The 19494-nt window shown below is 40.7% G+C and overlaps 1 protein-coding gene across 3 annotated transcripts in view; it reads right to left on the bottom strand.

Annotated features, from left to right (window-relative positions):
* ATP2A2 (ATPase sarcoplasmic/endoplasmic reticulum Ca2+ transporting 2) overlaps positions 1 to 19494 on the bottom strand; it is a 51258-nt gene that overhangs the window by 24575 nt on the left and 7189 nt on the right. For all 3 annotated transcript variants that reach the window (XR_008312476.1, XR_008312475.1, XM_053279643.1), the window contains 2 exons: positions 13562 to 13666; positions 8426 to 8564 (listed from right to left, as the gene is read on the bottom strand). Coding sequence is in view for 1 of the 3 variants with exons in the window: in XM_053279643.1 (XP_053135618.1) it covers positions 8426 to 8564; positions 13562 to 13666 (244 nt within the window). In the remaining 2 variants the exon portion in view is untranslated. The remainder of the gene's footprint in view (positions 1 to 8425; positions 8565 to 13561; positions 13667 to 19494) is intronic.

Below are 19494 nucleotides of genomic sequence, written 5' to 3'. Positions count from 1 at the left end.
TAGAATAGCACTTTTTTTAAAAAGGCATGTTTCCTGAGCTACATGTTCTGAAGGTTTATTATTAATCTCTTCAACAAAAATTGAGCGAGTCAAAAGCTGATGAGCCCAAATAAGAACAAAGTTAAATCTGCTTAACTAGGCCATTGATATTCAGAAGCCTCTTTGTACAAAATGTGCACTTCCCACCCACCCCTCAATAATTGCTGCCAATTGTTTTAGGCAGCAAGGATGGCAACCAAGTGAACATGGCATTGTTCAGAAGTCAGCTAAACCATCCAAATGAACAATGAAATTTGGGCAGCACACATGTAATTGTTGCCAAAGTACAATACACAGATTCGACATGGGAGAAAAGTCACTATGTATGTTACTTCCTTTGTTTTACAGTCTCTCTCTGCAGAGTTTTGTTTTCATTTGCAACATCCTAAGCTACAGGTTTGAACAGCTGATCTTCCCAAGTTCTATATTTTCTCTGATCTTGAAATACACCCTAGGATACTTCTACACTATTTGTTTCGCAGAATGTGAAAGTGGAGAGGGTGAAAAGAAAATGAATCCAGCCAACTACACATGAAAGGTTCTTGTGCTTGAGTTCGTAGATCTGCTTATAGACCCAGCCACATATTCAAAGTTATTTTTGCTTCCCATTATATGAACTGCTAGCCTGACCACTCTCCTCAAGCCATCCCTTGGCACCAGACGGAGCAGACAAGACCCACCAACTGACACTCTGAAAATTATGGAATATCATCCCAAACAACCAACTCTGGGAGAAGCTAAAACAGAACTTTAAGTACCCAACCTTGCAGATACCATTTCCTCTCTAACCTGCCCACTCACTAGCTCAAGCAGCACCCTGGCCACACTCCAGCAAAAATGCCTGCTTAGACTGACTTTAGAACCATGACATCAGAGATGCCCACAGACAATCTGTTGGGGAGCACTGCACTTGTGAATAGGCTTTTTAAAAAGTATTTCCAGTTATAGATTATAAAGCACTGCTATTGATTTTTGCAGCAGAGCGCTCTATAGTGAGCTTCTTAACCCTCTTATAAATGCTGATCCTCTGAACTTCTCCAGTTAAGATAATTATCACTGTATGAATACAGAGTAGTCAACTGATTAGTTGAAAATAATTAGGAGACTTATAATTATAGCAATAGCTGAATGCGTAGGCTTTTAACAAATACAAGGAAGAACAATTTACAAAACAGTAGTAACAGTGCAGTCTACATAGCTAGTGACAGAAAGGCAGCCTCTTAGCTCAAGGGTCCAGAAGGGAAGACCAGGCAATATCAACATTGAGATACATCAGACGATTCTGGCCATCCGTTCAAGAAAAGTATTAGCAACCAGTAATTACTACCATTAGCGTAAAACCATTGTGTAAAAATAAGCTTGCTTAAGAAGCATGCTGCATTAGTAGCAAGTTACCTTGATGTCCAAGCATTTTATTCTGTACCTTTTGTTCATTAAAAACAAAAAACATTATGCCCTTTGAAGTATAACTTCTTAAAAAATAAATAAATAAATAAATAAATATATAGAGAGAGAGGGGGGGGGGGGAGAGAGCGCGCGCACGCAAGTATTCTATGAACCGAGAGCACAAGGACAACTTAAGCTTCTCTGAACATTATAGCTCAGTAACTCACAAGGGTAAATCCACCAGACTCGGAAAGATATCCACTTCTTTATAAGTTTTCTATGAAGTGGGACACCAACAACAGAGAAATATTTATTATTTCTCTGTAAGCCACCCTGAGCCATTTTTGGAAGGGCAGTATAGAAACTGAACTAACAACAACAACAACATGCATTTTGTCCTGTTTTGAACCCTGGACCATATCACGGATTTCAGTGAAATTTATTCATTAATTCAATTTCTATACCGCCCTTCCAAAATGGCTCAGGGCAGTTTTACAACTCTTGAAAAACCCTGCACGAGAAATGCAGCACAGGACATAAACCTTTGCCTTGCACCTACCTTAGCAGGTCTTTTCACACAATCAAAAGCTGACTGGAAACGACATTAACAGCAACACTCAACAAATTTGGCTACACGTGATATATTTCTTTACAACACTTTGCGAAGCAGCTTTTAAAATTTGGAAGGACTGCATGATAGAAGATATATAAATAAAGGGACTACAGACACACAGAAGTAGTGTTTTAGGATTTTATGCTGACATGTATTGTGTAACTACTGTGCCTTCTACTGTTACGGGTGCAAGATTCTATTTTTAAGCCTCTTTGCGTTTTATTTTTACTGAAGAACACGAAAGTATAGGAAAGAAGTATAGCGCTTAGTCAAGCAAACTAAGGGCAGTCCTAAACATTCTTATGTAGAATTAATCCACATTTCCATATAGTAGGGATGCCTCTACCATGTAGCCAGTAATGCATCCATAAGTGGAGTTGGTAGTTTGTAATACTCCACATAGTTAAGAATTCAAGTCATATCCCTTGAAGTGTCTGGAAGAGAATATTCAAAATCAGTGCCAAGTACCTCCTTGGCAAAAAGCAGTAAGCTTTGAACAGTAACACAGGCAACCAAGATGCTTGAGTACAACCTTAACATGCTACAACACAGTCCTTTATCAATCCATCGTTCAACAAGTACTTTACATACTCTGGAAGTCCAAGTGTGTTTTGGATTATTCGGTTACTTCTTGGCAAGAGATGGCTAAAGACAGATGCAAAAAGAAGAAAAGAAAAGAGACTGTCCTGCTTTCTTCTTGACAAAAGGGATGCTTATTTTAGGGCTAGTGACTATACATCAGTGTCTCCTCTCTTGAAAAGTCTACATGAAGCACATCTCAACATAAGGCACTAGTGAGACATGGGAAGTAACTGCCACCTGGCTATTTATGCCAGTCAACAGTGAGGTGAACTGCCTGAACATACAAGTGTCATTGGCACACTGCCTACAACTCCATGCCCAGATATGCACCCCGGCATCAAGTGCTTGGTCGCTTCCCTACATGGTCCTCTTCTTGCCGACACCATGTCAAAGGCCATCCAATACGCTTACATTTGTGACAGAGGCATGCTCACAGTCTCTCTCGCCTTTGAGTCTTGACACTAGCTATGCAACGCAGCATCTGTACCACCCGCCCAGAAACTTTAGCTAGGCCACTGTCACTTACTTGGTGAATGGGTAACATTCTAACCACGTGGACTATTTGAGATGTCCAAGTTCGTGTGGAAGGCTGTTCTAAAAACTCTACACTCTCATCCAAGGGTGGTTGTGGCTATTATGGAAGTTACTGGTATTCAGTAGAAGAGTATAATTTTGTCAGAATAATCTGTTATATAAGCAGTGTAACTTGAATCAGGCAAAGTGAAGCATAATTATTTGCCAACTTTGAGCTAGCATCATCCATCACTGCTAGTTGAAATCACCTACCACTATCTTTAAGTCTGGAATAAAGAAGCAAGCGATATGCAGTTGAGAAGATTCAAAACAAGCTTTTGGCTATACAATTCAATACAGGTTTTCTGCTAGACAAGCCCCTGTTAATGCATATTCTGTCCTCAGGGCACCAGACACACAAAGGCATCTCAAAAAGAAAGTTAGCAGCATGAGATTCATCTCACTTTGACCACAACAGTTGAAAATAAGCTTTTGCAGATTAAATACCACTTGACACATTACATGTAGATGCCTGCTAATTAAGCAATCGTGTAATCAAAAGATCCCATAACATTGAACAGAGTTATTCAAAACACATGAGAAAGATGGAAACTGGAACAGAGTAACAAAGATACCTAAACTTGGGAAAGTGGAGGGGGACACACAAGGGAAGTGTCCGACGCTGTGTTCCAACAGGTAAACAGCATAATCCCCTTCAGGGCACATACAATTTCATTTCTACCTTGGCCAGATGATGAAATAGGTTCTTGCCTACAGAAAGTTCATGCTATAGTACTTGTGCCAGAAGACTGTTTTACATGCAAATAAGTCTACTTGAATATGACCGTTAGAATATTCTAAGGGACCAAAGCTACATTAATGTAAACATACTGGCAAGGCAAAAGACACAAAACCAAAAACAGACTATTGAACACCCACAGCACCACAATGCCACTATATGATACAATGGCAAAGGGGTACCAGCTGGCTGTGAGAAGTCAGCAGCTATTAACAGGACTTTGAACTATGCATCTTGTCCTTGAAGTGAAGGCAAACCAAGCAGCAGGGGACATGCTAGATCCTTCATAAATATATACATCCTCCCTTGATAAAGCCGCATATTGATGGAAGCACATCAATTTTACATACCAAAGCCTTATTGGAAAAGTCAGACAGTTTACTCCCTGCATAGGTCACTATGCATGTTAACATCAAGGAATACCAACATCTTGATTAGCTAGTACAATTCCATTTACAGCTGCAACTCCAGATCTACATACTGTATCCACACGACAAAACATAATTGCTCCTACAAAAGTCACCTTTCTATTAAGGTAACTTCATGTCAGTTCAGCTGTCTGCTGCAACAAGTTTGAGCCTCTGGAAGCAATCTGTTTTCCCTCCTCCAGTTCAGCACTGAGGCTGCTGAGAAAGTGGAGTTGCACGATGATGTATTCTGCTGATGAGCAGAAACCTGGCAGTGATTTGATTACAAGATCTCTCAACAGCACAAGCTTAGCATGATCATGTAATCCAGGGGTACAAGGATTGCACCTGGTGTGAAGTTAATTTCAGAACTCCCACAGGTCTGAATGATTCTGGAGAGCACCCTGTTAAGCACATTGCGTCTTAACAGTAAACAGGTTCACAAGTACTAATTCAATGCCACAGCATGGGTTCAAGAAACATTTCTAACAAGCAGGGAAGATGCTGAGCGCGCGCAAAAGCATGAGCAGCAGGTTTTCAGTTGTGGGAAATCGCTATCCACCCACAGGCAAGGCAAGTTCTAGTCCCAGAGGGGCAAAGGGGATGGAAGCTTCAACTTCGATGGGTGAATTTCCAGAATGCCAAGAGGAAAGTAGCAGACCCTGCTAAAGGCAGGTGAGAAGGGCATGCAGCAATGGAGTCGGTTGCATCAGCCACGAATGCTTGGGCCTTCTGTATTTTTACCAATTGCCTCATTTTGATGGGATCAGATGGAGGTTCATTAAGCAGGTCATCCACCCATAAGAGGGATGCCTTTGCCACCATGGAAGCCGATGCAGCAACGCACGTGGCTAACAAAGAATTATCATGGATCCTTTTAAAAGCCAATTCTGCCTTTTTATCCGCAAGGTCCCTCAAAGTGACTTCCCCATCTATAGGGACCAACAGTCCAAACACTAGTTGTGCTATGGGAGCATCTGCATTAAGAGTTTTCAACACTTCCGTTGCCTCTTGTTGAAAGGAATAAAAAAGGTTAGCCACAGTCATTGGCTTTCTATTTGTGGCAGGCAGTAACCATTCTTGTTTAACTGCTTCAGTAAACATTTCTGGGATGGGTAAAAGCATGTCCCTAGGCTTTGACCTGGGGAAAACCAGGTCCCCTTCGTCAGACAGGGCAGAATCTGAGTTCGCTTTTGCTTGCAACCCTATTGCATTAATAACCCTTGTCATAAGGGGGTTAAAGTCATCTGACACAAAGAAGCACGGAGAGACATTAGCAGGTTCAGTGTCCTCCCCCCACGACCATTCGCCCTCTTCCTTGTGAGGGATGGTATCAGGATCTTGATTGTCCTCACTAGGTCTAACTACTTCCTCCTCAGGGTCAGCCTCACAATCAGTGACCGGATTTGTCCCAAATCTTTGGTTTTTTGGGTATCAACAGTCTAGGGTTACGTCTGGATCCCCAGACTCTTGTTCAGACTCCTCAGAGGAATGCAGGGTCTTAGATTTACTTTTTGAATTTTTTGACCCTTTTTGTTTAAGATGTTTCTTTTTGCTAGTTGCCTTTCTGGGATGAGGCCTGACAGATTCAGAGGAAGAGGAGCTATCAGTAGAATAATAAGTCTTCCTCCTTCTCTTTGATCTTTTTTCTCTTTTGTGAGGCCTGGCCTGATGGGTTGTATCAATGACTGTGTTTTTAAACCAGGCCTGCCACTCAGGTGGAACTGCCTTAGGTAATACCGGGGCGGGGGGGAATCATTGACGGACCTGGCTGGGGATTATTCCCCAGCAGCCCCCTGGTCCTTTTTCAGCTCCCAGGAGTCCCCCGTTATCTCCCTTCTAGTCATCAAGAGCCTTCCTTGAAGAATCTTTGGCCTCTGTGCTGAGCAGCTCCTTTCCCGCCAAAATGGGGCTTCACTCTGTAGCCCACGCCATTTTGTGGGGTATAGGGGCCACCATTTTCGCTGCGCCTGTCCCTGCCAATGCACCCAAAGCTCTTATTTCTGCAGAGGTGAGGGGCAGATTTGGCAGTGGGAGCTTCGATCCGGCCTGGATGACAAACTCTGAGTTGTGCCCTGATCTCTGAGCGCTCCTGTCACTGTTGGCGGCGCAGAGTGGAAGGCGTGCCGGGCCACTGAGCTACAAGTCTCACAGCCCGAAGGTGGGAGACTAGCTGCGGTCCCGGCAGCGTACGGCACGGGCTGCTCCAAGCGGCCGTTACAGATGCTGAAAAAACCGATAAGGGAGGTGGTGGAGCCCCAAAGGGTCGCATCTCCCCTGGAAAGCCTTCTCTCAGTCCCTTCCCCTTTGGTACCAGGATTATCCTGTACCGTCCAGCGTGCTCCATGCACAATAAAATAGCCAGACAGAAAAGGGGAGGGAGAAGAGAAACGATAGAAGGTGGCAGTTGTTTTTTTTAAAAAGTATTTTATAAGTGCAGATAGAGGAGGAATAAAGGTTAAGGTCTGAATAAAGATTTAAAGTTTGGAAAAGGCGATTTGGTAGGAATAAGTAGAATTAGTGAGGATAGATTAAAATGCTGCCTGGAGCTACGAGGACAGAAAGAACTGGGGTGGGGTTATCCCCCTCAGGCTTGAGTAGGCGTTCTCTTTTTAAATAGCAAATCAGAACTGTCCTGCCTAGGAGCTCGGGAGGGGTATAACCCATGGAGATGTCCTTGGCTGCAGCAACAGAGAACTGAGAAAATAGAAAAAAGATGTGGCATTTAGAGATACAGGAAGCATTCTTATTGCAGGGTTGCCTTCTGCACTACCACTGCAAATGCTGAAACCACAATAATTGAAATGTTGTTCCTGTGGGAAGGATGGTATGAACCTCAGTACATGAAAAAGTACTAAAAATTACCAGAAAAAACAAAAATAAGACAGAAGTACAGCACTGTACCTTGGCCATTCCAGCTCCTCCAGTAATGGCCCCCAACACACACAAAAAACCCTCTTAATTCCACACAAACATGTCCCAATCCCATACGAACATGTCTCCACACCGTCTCCAGAAATGCCTCCAAGCCAAAAATACTACTGGAAGTGCAAAATGTATGCAAAGGAACCACAAATGGACAACATTCACCCCTGTGATAATTGAAACCAGGTATATTGCTGAACCGCAAGTAGCTGAAACCACAAATAGAGAACCCATGATAATCGAGGGCCTACTGTATATGAATGTCTGGGAATAATTGTGTTTTAACATATGGACATATCAAAGTTAATCAAAGACCATATTGGTTTGAATACCAATAGAGCTAATAAAATTAATGGAAAATTCACAATTAAAAGAACCAACCAAAACTAATTTGAGGAATCAGATAATGTACAATACACCTAAGATTCTATTGAAATTCCAATGATATAGCACAAGTAAAAATGTGGACATAAGATGTTGGTGGACACATATGGTTTTAAGAAATTGAAGTGTATAGAAGGTAAAACTTTTTCATTTTCATTTTGTGTGTTACTTTACAAGAGAACTGTTTGACATTAATGAGTCGCTAGTATACAACACCTGCAATCCTTTATCCTGGAAAAATAAAATTAAAATAGAAATTTTATATTTCCTGGAGCGGACTTGTCAGCATGCTCAGAAATTTTGGATAGAAGTTAGGAATGCAATTTAGAAAATTACAGGTTTTAATGTGATATTAGACCTAGAAATCTTTTCATTAAGCTACACAAAGCATATTCGTGAAACACGAAAAGAAATGGTATCCTATATGATTTGTCTGGTGAGAATTTTATATGCTAAATACTAGAACACACATCTGGTCCTGGGGTCAGAAGAGTGGGAAACAAAGCTACATGAACATGCAGGGCTGACAAAGTTGACAGTATATATTCAAATGAAAGGAAGGAGACAAATTAATTCCTTTTTAGAGAACTGGTGATTATTCATTACTCATTGGCAAAGAAGAGTTGTGCAAGTATGTGTACATGTGTCTGGGTACGCACACACATGCTTTGATCCATTGTGAACTATTCTAATAGGAATATGCAACCTTGAAGAGAATATATTTATAAATGAAGATTGGCAATATAAACACACATGTTATGAGTCAAAGCATCTCACCAGCTATTTCCACAATGTCACCGGGGATGATGTCTCTTGCTTTTATCCTTTGTACGCTTTTTCTGTCTTGTCGATACACTTTACCCATTTCAGGTTCATATTCTTTAAGAGCTTCAATAGCATTTTCAGCATTTCTCTCCTGGAGAAGAGGGGAAAAAATTAGAAGGCTGAGATGCTCTAAGCTCTTACTACTTCAGCTGGCAAGACTGTCAGCGTCCATTTTCCCATTTATACCATTAAGCAAACAGTAGTCTTATGTTCATTCACTGAAATCACTAGACACATCACTCTGTTGCAACAAGCTGAGGTAGCAGCCTGCACAGCATCACTGTCAAGTACAGGGTAGGAACCACTGCCGTTCACTTGAGTCTGTTTCATACTCTCTAGGATGTATGTTACAGCTTGGACAAGATAAAGAGAGCTTTAAGGCAAAGGTTCCTTCTGAGACAATTCCTCCTTTTCAAAATCAAAGGGAGATGGCTATCTCCCACAAAAGGGAGGGAGTAGCTGGTCTCATTTTAGAGCACCAAGAGACAACTCAGACTCAAAGCAGATTTCTTGCAGTTAGTAATTAAGTGGTCTGTCAATAGGTTAAGACAGTTCAAGGTTATGACTGTGAAATTTAGCTTCCATCCTCTTTTTACCTTCCCCACAACATTTAGTCCATTTGGCTGGATATGTTCGTAGTCCCAACAACTTCTTTTGTATCTAGGCTGGAAGAAAACTGCCCCAAGAGCCTCCTCTTTGCACTCAAAGGTGCATGACATCTCACAAAGTTCCTGTTTCTTCAACACAGTGACAGAACTGTGTTCAAAGCAATCATTTGAACACAAATGACTGTGCATCACAAAGCAATCATGCAAAAGAATCATTTAACACCTCACCACTATTTCAGCTTGGACTCCTTATTTGCCCACACAAGAACCAATTCTGCGATTAAAGCAATGGTTTATGGCTGCAGTTAAGAGCAAAGGGACTTTTGGTTAATAAGATTGTCTTCTCTCAGACAGCTTAATGCTGAAATCTTGCTAAATTATTGTAGGTTGCCAAAAGTGAAATGCTCAAGCTGCACAATAACCACAGCTCTAATATCTATACAAAGAGGTAAAATGTGAAGCACCTGTCCATGGTTCACACTGCCAGTACATGCAGATACAGAAAAGGTGGAAAGACATCTTTAGAGCTTAAGGTGAAATAAGTCATGGTCAATACTGGAAAGAACTACATGCTGACAGAAGCTGTTACCAGTGTTAAGCCTCCAATATATAGCCTCTAATATATAGTACAGGCTGGTAAACACTGTTGGAAGGCTCTCCTTCACAACCTGCTCCTCTAACTTATTTATTTCTTCCGATTTCTATACCACCCTTCCAAAAATGGCTCAGGGAGGTTTACACAGATAAATAATAAATAAGATGGATCCCTGTCCCCAAAGGGCTCACAATCTAAAAAGAAACATAAGATAGACGCCAGCAACAGTCCCTGGAGGTCCTGTGCTGGGGGTGGATAGGGCCAGTTACTCTCCCCCTGCTAAATAAAGAGAATCAGCACATTAAAAGGTGCCTCTTTGCCAAGTTAGCAGGGGTTATGTGGAAGAAAGGATGTATCACTGGGGAAGCTATGGCTCTTTTAAAATTTCTAAGCCATGAAAGAAGCTAAATGGCCACTCATGAATCACCAAATACCCAACTGCATTACTAATTGCTTTTAAGGCAGATCTTTATATTGCTCTATCACAGCAAATAAAGTTAATTCTAGTCAAGTGTTTGAAGGATCACACAAAAAATTAGTGAGGGCAGAAAATAAAATGCATCTTTAGCTGTTCCAGCAACTAACAAATTAGTATGAATTCTCTCCTTGAAAGCTATGACTAGAAATTATGCAGGGCAAAAAAGTTATATTTGTCTCCTTTCACAGTGCCTAGTCAGAATCCAAATACAAGCATACTTGCATTATTAAGCCACCCAGATGGACCAACTTTAAATAGATAAATTCCAAAAGAACATTTTCTGAATGACTATTTTTAACATTCCATCTGTGAGGGCATGAGAGAGAGGGCAGTATAAATTAAGAGACCTGCACTACAGGGACATCCTGTTCAAACTTGCTGCTCCAGATTAACTCCTACACTGCACAGTTTACAGCACTTGTGGTGCATTCAGATCTATCCACTTAGACATTCCAAGCCAAGACAGACTGACTGTCAATAGCCACATGTCATTCATCAATTAAACAGTTTGTAGACACATTCTGGACTAGTTCAGGCATCATAGCCAGACATGGTTTGGCTGATGGGAACGTGCTGCAGGATCACACATGCACACAGATTCTCTCCTTCAGCTTCATGATCTGTGGTAGTCCTAATTTGCCATGATGCCCAAACTGGGCAAACTAGAGTTACCACTACACAAGTTGCCCAATTTCAACATCACATAAAACCATGGCCATCAGTTCACGTTAAGCACCAGTCTCCAGTGTACATGCCCAGTTGCACAACTGATAATCATCAGCCCTTCAAAATTTTGTCTTTGCTGCTTTTTTTCTTTTGGTTTATAGCAGCAACCTGCTGTTCCATATCAAAGCTATAAATTCAAAACCTAGAAAAACCCAATTAAAATGAAACACCTCAGCTGCTTGAACTCAAGTAAAAACACTGACTATCCAAAGTTATTAGTCAGAACCTGGCAGCAGTTCTATACTTAAGTATGACATCAATATTTGTGTTACTATGGTACTCTGGACAGACACTCCCATTTCACTATACCTTCAGAAACAAGAGTTACTGTATTTTGAAATGTAGAGTGAAATGGGAGTGCCTGCTCCTGAGTACCTGGTTCCTTCCATTTAAACCATTTCTCAGGACCAGGTTTCTTTCAAGAACAGGGATGATACTCTCATCTGATTAAAAAGGCATACAAGGTGTCAGAGCATACAGATTGTGAGCCTACTGCAAGGACACTGTGAAAGTAAACTCATTCTAGTATGCAGGGCCAAGTGGCCAATTCAGGCATTGACACAGGTTCAGTTCTAAACCAACCACTTCTACAGGATTCCTTTTTGACGTCTTCTTGAAAGTAATACATGACATGTTAAGTGTATTTTAAAAAGCAACCATAGATTAACTGCTCAAAAAGAAAAAGTGAGCCAATAAAGGTTTTTCAACCCTAATTGTAATTAAACAGGAAACAAGTACTCATGCTCAAATGTCATAGCCTACTGGATTTTGCCTCAGTGTTAACCCTATGTAGGACAGTTGCACTTTTGCTAACATGCACCCCCAGCAGAACCAAAATAGGTTCCAGACTTAAAGAAGCAGATTTTCACATCTGGCATCAACCATAATTCTGACTCTTAGGAATCTGCTAATGGTGAAAACCTTGCTGTACTCCTAGCATGAGGTTTTCATCAAAACAGCACCAAGGAGTTCTGGATGATCTTCAGTACTGCATCACACACATGGTTGAAGCTCACTGCAGAAATCGGCAATGCTATGTACATTTAAGCATAGTCCCCGCCTCCTTTTGGCAACTAGCCTCATCCATACTACATGATGCAATGACTTCACAGAGATATGCAAGGTCAACAAAGGCAAGCCTCAAGACTCCTCCCGCCCCCCACTCTCCCAAGCTAAACCTTACTCATGAGCAGCAAGCTGTGCTCCAGTGTTGGTTATTGCTACTTTGCCATCAGATCAGCTGCTTTAAATCTTAGCAAGGAATATGACCCTGATTACCCTTTAAGAGAAGGCAAAATACTATCGTTGTGGTTCTTTCACCTTCAGTTTCAAGAATTTACAAGGACTGTGGCCATAACCCAAATCACCAATTTAGGTGGGCTCAAGGACTTCGGTATACTCACTGAAATTTTCCTTGACAGAATACAAATTCAGATTCTTAAATGAAAACATATATACACATCAACACTGTATTTTGTCTACAGTTCTCTATAAAATGATCCAACGTTTGACACACTTTCTGAATTCTCAGAGTTAGTTTTTAATAGTGAAATGTTTTAAGGCTTTGGACAGCAGACCTGCCATGAAATCCACCCTTCTCAATAGAAATTTCTCACACAGCATGTGTGGTTGCTGTTCCAGAAACACAACCATGCAGTATCCCTATAGTCAGGCCTGCTCAACTTCAGCCCTCCTGCAGATGTTGGCCTACAACTCCCATAATCCTTAGCTATTGGCCACTATGGCTGGGGATTATGGGTGTCATAGTCCAAAAGTAGCTGGGGAGCCAAAGTTGAGCAGGCCTGCCTTGGATCAATTATCTTCATTATTTTTCAGATGGGGGCCACTATGATAGTCATTTCCCTCCATACTGACCTCTTCACAGTGCTGTGCATGCGTGTGGGGAGAACTGACCTTAACAAAAACTGAGCCTGGTTGAGGGCCATCTTGGGAGGTGCTGGGAAGTGTCATCCTTCCCAGTACTTTTCCTATAGAGCTCTATTAGGAAAACACTGGGAAAGACTACATTTCCCAGAGTTCCATGAGCAGCTTCTAAGATGGCTCTGAGGCCAAAAAAAGTTCCGTTTCCCCTAAAGCAGGGATCCTCAACGTTGGGCCCCCAGATGTTCTTGGACTTCAACTCCCATAATCCCCAGGCCCAGTGGCCTTTGGCTGGGGATTATGGGAGTTGAAGTCCAAGAACATCTGGGGGCCCAACGTTGAGGATCCCTGCCTTAAAGGAACCCCAGCAGTACTGGGAACAGTTGCCTCCACAAAATGCTGGGGAGTTATGCAGAGTATTCTGCATAAGCTTTGCACAGCTAAACAAACCATCAGTAAGGGAGCCACACTTAGGGTCCATGGAAGCCGCCACTGGCTCCTGCTCCTTGCAATGAAGAATACTGCCTTAGATGTACTGAATTGGGTACATAGTCCTTTGGATCCTGGCCAGAATATGCAGCCTCATTTTTAAGAAGCTGAAAGGCACAGATTTGTAGATAGGGCAATCTGAAACATTGGCTTTAGACTATTTCCAAGATTTCACATCACCAGGTCCCTTTAACACTATCATTATACATTATAATTTTAGTTAGTTAAAATGTTTCCGTATACATTGCACTCCGACTGCAACAATGTTTAACATTTTTTGAAGGACGTAGCATTATAAAGAATTTGCTTACCTGCCACACACCCACAATTGCATTGGCTACTAATATGAGTAAGATTACAAAAGGCTCTACAAAGGCTGTGACTGTTTCTTCTCCTTCTTCAAACCAGGCCAACACCTGTAAGAGACCAGAGAGTTGGTTAATTTACACACATGCAATCAGATGGCATTTTTAATAACATGGTACAATGCCACTCAGTTTTAGCTCTGCCTTAATCACTGGTAATTAGACATTCACTATCATGAATGCACCATTCAAAAAGGTCTGCTGAATCATTCAGACCACACCCTAGAGTGTGAAAGCAAATTCAATTTCTCAGAAATAATTCCTCCATCTGCCTCTTTATAAATGGCTTGCTACTTTAGTGTGCACATTTGAGACATCAGCAAACTAGAATTGTAGCATTTCTTCTAAAAATAATTACTAGATTTGGCTTTGTTTGGAATGCTTAAACTGAGCGAATAAATACACACGGTTCTAGCATATAACCGTAGAACATTATCCTTCATCCTGCCCTTCCTCAGGGCAGCATATAAAGCAATGTAAGGGTCTACTCTTCAAAATTAAAAGTGAGAAGATTCAATTCCCACTGATATCTTTTAAACAAGATTTTTGGTTGCTTTAATTCCATTAACACAGCTTAGTTGCTTTAACAAGATCTGATCTGGCAGCTTTATGCTTGGTTAATTTGGTATTTTGAGAACAGAATCCTGATTATCTGTGAGTAGGATCAAGTTCTGCGCTATGATTACTACGAACTACACCTCCAGCACATACTTCTTCCTTAAAGCCAACCTCTTCCTCTACAAAGAATTGAGATTGCCAACTTCTGTAATCATGAGGACCACTGTTTTCCAGACATGCAAGTGTATTTTGTGGCACAAGCTTGCACTTACACACAGACAGGGAACTATACACAATACACAAAGATTTTTTAACATTATAGAATCTTACATCTTACATTCTGAGAATTTGTTTTCCTTTCTCTAGAGAAATTTACTTTTTCTCACACAGAGAGATTAAAATGTATCTGCAAGCAATCAGTCCTCTACAGTTTATATTAAGAAGTGTGCCAACATAAAAATCACCCAGGAAGCTAAATATTAGGAAGCCTAGAAAGAATTTAATGCACCTAGATGCAGTCATGCTTTTAAATGCCTTCCTGAGCACACAGTTCCTTGTGTACAGGCAATCTCCCATAACTCTTAGACTTGATATCAATGACAACCTCAAAAACAAAAGGAAAAGGCTGGCAGATGAAAGCCCTGAGCCCTTCCAACTCCATCCTTTCCTCACAAGCATTTCCTGTGCTGCCAGAGTGGTTCTCCCAGAAACTCAGAATATTCTCAGAAGCAGTCTCCACATAGCATTAGGAGTTATTTTCAAGAGATATGAGCAAACTCCTTGTAGGGATTGCGCATTTCAAATGGGGTGCTTTGAATCATGGCTAAGATTTCCTTCATGAACTCCAGTCAAGCACCCATGAGTAATCTATCGTCACTTGGAGGCCCTCATCAAGTTCTGCCATGATTCATGAGGAAGATAGCTGCTACCATATTTGACATATTGAGCAACAGGAAGTACAAATAACTACTTGAATAATGCTGAAATCATCAATGCTGGAAGCCAGTCAATAAGCAGCAGCTATCCAGATTATACTTCTAAAGTGAAGGAACAAGGAAAAAAATGTTCTACTTTATTACAAGCAACCCCTAAACTGTTGCAGGAAGTTGAGAATGGGGGCAAATGTTAGGGAGAAGGAAGCTTTGGAAGCTATGCATGATATGTAAACAATAGTAAGTCTTGAACAACTAACATTCTACAAACATTAAATACACACACAGTTCTAGCATATAACTGTAGAACCTGAGCTCTCATTATATTCCGCATTTAGAACCTGCGGAATATAATGAACCTATAAATATTGATTCCTAATTACAATAGGAAATCACACTAACAGATCAGACTCTTACTAAGCCAACACAAGCAACTAGAATATAGCACATTTGGGTGTCAAACACAAGATTTTTCTAACATTTCTATTAGCCATCATGTTTACAGGCAAAGTCTTATAGCACAGTGGTCTCAAGAGCAAAAACCTCCAAATTTCATTCCTTTACCCTAGATCCTTTAAATGGCAGTTACTATTACTTATTAACCACTTGATGGAGCTCCAATCATGCAGCTATGATGAAGACTGAAATAGACAGACACTCAAAAAACCTCATATTGAAATGGAAGAGAGACTACTATTAAATTACCTCCAAAATAGCACAGAGCCGGGGAGAGCACACGCTAGTTACACAAGCATTTTTTTTAAAAGGATACATGTTTTAACCAGTGTTATGAATAATAGCAGATCCTTCCTAGACACAAGTGCATTATTATTTTATTTATTTATTTATTTATTGGATTTATATACCACCCTTCCAAAATGGCTCAGGGCGGTTTACAAATTAAAACAAACCACTAAAACAATAAAGAGCTAAAACAAATTAAAAGCAATATGCATATCTATGTATATTTGAATGCTTTTATTTTGGCCTTTAAATTTCAGGTTTCCAGCAAACCAAGTATTTTGATCCAACTTCCTGCACACTAAAGGATGCAGATAGTGGCCCTCTGAATACTGGAAAGAACTAGGTGTCAAGAAACTGAAGCACCAAGCAACCAGAGGAAGGGACTGGAACCTATTCCATGTGAAGGTATCCCATGCTCCTATCTCTGAAGGTTTTTTTAGCACATGTAACCATGAGGAAACTGCTCTGTAAAAGCAAAATTCAAATTCTACATTTCATGATCTCTGCCATGCAAAATTTAAAGTCCCTTGCTAGATTTCATCAAGTACTGTATACAGAGTACACTTTGCAATTAGCATCGATCAGTGCTACTGTAAAAAAACATGCTTTGCCAACAGTGGAATGATATTACTGGAAGGGGTAGAGGCATCCCATGTTTATGTTGAACACTTTCACTAGAACTTTTAAGTGGAATGTACAATTGCAAGGCATTTTTAAAACTGCAGTGCTTCTTTGAGCAAAACATATTCATATACTTTGCAAACATCCATGACAGATACCACCTGCCTCTCCCTTATTCCTTGTATAGTTGCACTTACAGACTGACCACGTTTTTCTAGAAACCCTCACAAAAATTACCATTACTAAACAGTGCTGAAAGTCAGTTCAAAAATCTACAAATCCATCCTCTGCACAAGGGTCTTAGATTATTCATATTCCCCTGTCCCATTAGACATCTGGCAAGTGACTACATAAGAATAGTAGCAAGTTATATTTTATACACCTTCCAAAAGAAGAGGTCAGAAACACCACGGTGCTTTATCAAGTCACTAGCTAGAAGAATACTAGTCATAAGAACTACCAAGATCCTCTTCTGCTATGCATAAGACTGTGCGTATCCCATACCCAAGAACTGAAGCCTGTGCAAATGTTGTCGATTTATACTAAAAAGAAATTATAAACCGAATCTTTTGTGACAAGCAAGAGTGATCAGGGTGGGAGGAAGAGAGACTGAAACAGAAAGATCAGCACAGACACACAAGGAATAGTAGAGATGGGTAGTAATGGCCATGGAGATGAGCAGGGTAATCATCTTATTTGAAAGCCCTGCAAATGTTTTGCAAGTGTTCAAATGTTAACGTTCCCAGCTTCCCTCTAAAACCATGAACATGCTTCCAGATAGTAAGATTTTCACACTTGCCAGTTCTACACCGCACACCATGCAGATTTGTGGCACCAAGAGACACAAGGTCCTTAACACTGCTTCTTTAAGGACCAGTAGTTGAGATGGCAACTGTCTGGATGGAGTGATCACATGATGGAAGGCACTTGCAACAAAAAGGCAGTTTGCATAGTTAGCACATCCAGAAACAGACAAGGATAAGATCTTCTTCCCAAATAGCAAGTTTTCTATAAGCATGGATTTTGTTTGTTTCAACAGAGCAGCATTCAATCAGCATGTAAGCCTCAGCTTGCAGTCTGAAGTGATGTGGTCCAGACCCAAGTTGACCACCTCAACCACGGCTTGTGAGGATTAGGCCCAAGTTTTAAAAAGGGGAGACAAAGTGAACGTGTTAACATATTAATGTCTGGTCTTCCTAAGCTATCAGTTGTGGTGGTGCAGCAGGGAAGCAGGAGCAAGAGGCTGTTAGCTGGAATCCCCGCTGGTGTGCTTCCAAGACTGTGCCTACTAAGTATATATTTGTAGTCACCTATATTGGACAGCAGCAATATAGGAAGATGCTGGAGATGGATGCTGACTTCAGTGACAACAGCAAAGGCATCATCTCATACTGTGTGGGAGAAAGGGAATGGTAAACCAATCCTGTATTCTACCAAGAAAACCACATGGCTCTGTGGTCACCAGGAGTCGACACAGACTCGAAAGCACAATCTTCCTAAGCTGCAACTGGCTGTATGAAAGGGACAAAGCAATCTGGCGAACATTTGACAACAGAATCAAGCATCTAGAAAACATTTGAGGGCAAGGGGGGAAATGCAGGATTTTGAAATATATACTAGGAAGACAAACAATGTCATAATGTACTTAGTGTTTTAGTGTTGGACAACAAGAGGGTTTGTAGTTAGCCACAAATGCACTTGCCAGGTCACTGCTGGTAACCATTATTTTTGTAATCTGGCAAGTATGTGACCACAAAGAAAGAGATAGACAAGGTCATCTTTGACCTTGTGCTAGAATATGAAGGCTTTTAGAAGCAAGAAGCCTCACTGTTCCCGAATGTCTCCAAAGCTCAGCAAGACAAAGTCCTCCCCTCAGCCAAGTCAGGGGAGAGGTAGGAATGATCCTTGGCTGGTTGCCAACACCAGCCAAAATGTGTGCCCCTTGAGCCAGAGCAGTCTGTAGAAGTCTGCTAGTGAAACCTAGTAAGGTTAAGATACAGGATATTCAGTTGTGAACCTTAGCACTCCTGGTTCCCTAATAAAAGTTGCCATATCATTGCCGATAGATATTTTGTTGTGAAATTTTGAAGCAGGCAGATTCATGTGCACAATCTATGAAATTCAACATTCATGTTTTAAACTTTTTGTTTAAACTAACGTTTTACTTTGTTTTTATTTTGTTGCAAACCACCCGAAGACATAAGTTTTGGGCGGTATAAATATATGTTAAACAAACAAACAAAAACAATCCCACCCCCTTTAAAGGACTGCACTACAAAATAGCAAGGATTGACAACATTTCCTTTTGATTCATGCAAACCATCACAACATACACAATGTTCATTTTTGATACTACCATTTTTCAGAGGAGGAAATTAAGCATTTAATATATCCCCTAAGCATCATTTTTACTTAGATCAGAATTCTAGTTTTATAGAAATGGACAAGAATGTCTCACAGATATTCCCTGTATTGCTAAGATCCTGATGCATTGTTGCTACTTTCTGTTTGTTGCCCCCCACTTTAAAGATACACAAAACAGAAGGAAAAGATAAATGTTTTCCCCACAAAAGCATCATGCACATTACATTAACCAGATTCTGCATATAAGAGCAAAGAGCTAGTAGCTGGCTATCACTACTGAAGACAAGAAGAGACTAGTTTTATGATTAAGTCTGCCAACTACAGTTTGGTCATGGAAAGGGAAGAACACTAGAAGTATCACAACACTACACCTATGTGGGTTTGAACACGCCATGGCACAGATTCTTTTTATCTCAATTATCTTTTAACTGACCAGAATGACTCAAGATCTTATAATGTGGCTACATTCTGATTAATAGCCAGTAAAATTCATCAGGAGCTCATTAAGAATCATTTCTAGCTGATCTATGTGTTTAACCACTGTATCATAATCTTGACGGTTTATTTTGCTGGGCTTCTGTTCGCAAACTGTGCTGGTCTGTGACAGTAATAAAATATTGACTGATTGATCATGCCATGAAAGGTCACATTATGGATTAT

Source organism: Hemicordylus capensis, chromosome 15 (genome assembly GCF_027244095.1).
Source record: "Hemicordylus capensis ecotype Gifberg chromosome 15, rHemCap1.1.pri, whole genome shotgun sequence".
In the NCBI taxonomy this organism is placed as follows: Eukaryota; Metazoa; Chordata; class Lepidosauria; order Squamata; family Cordylidae; genus Hemicordylus; species Hemicordylus capensis.
The sequence above is the reverse complement of the archived record's forward strand: the minus strand, read 5'-3'. Positions and strand labels throughout refer to the sequence as shown.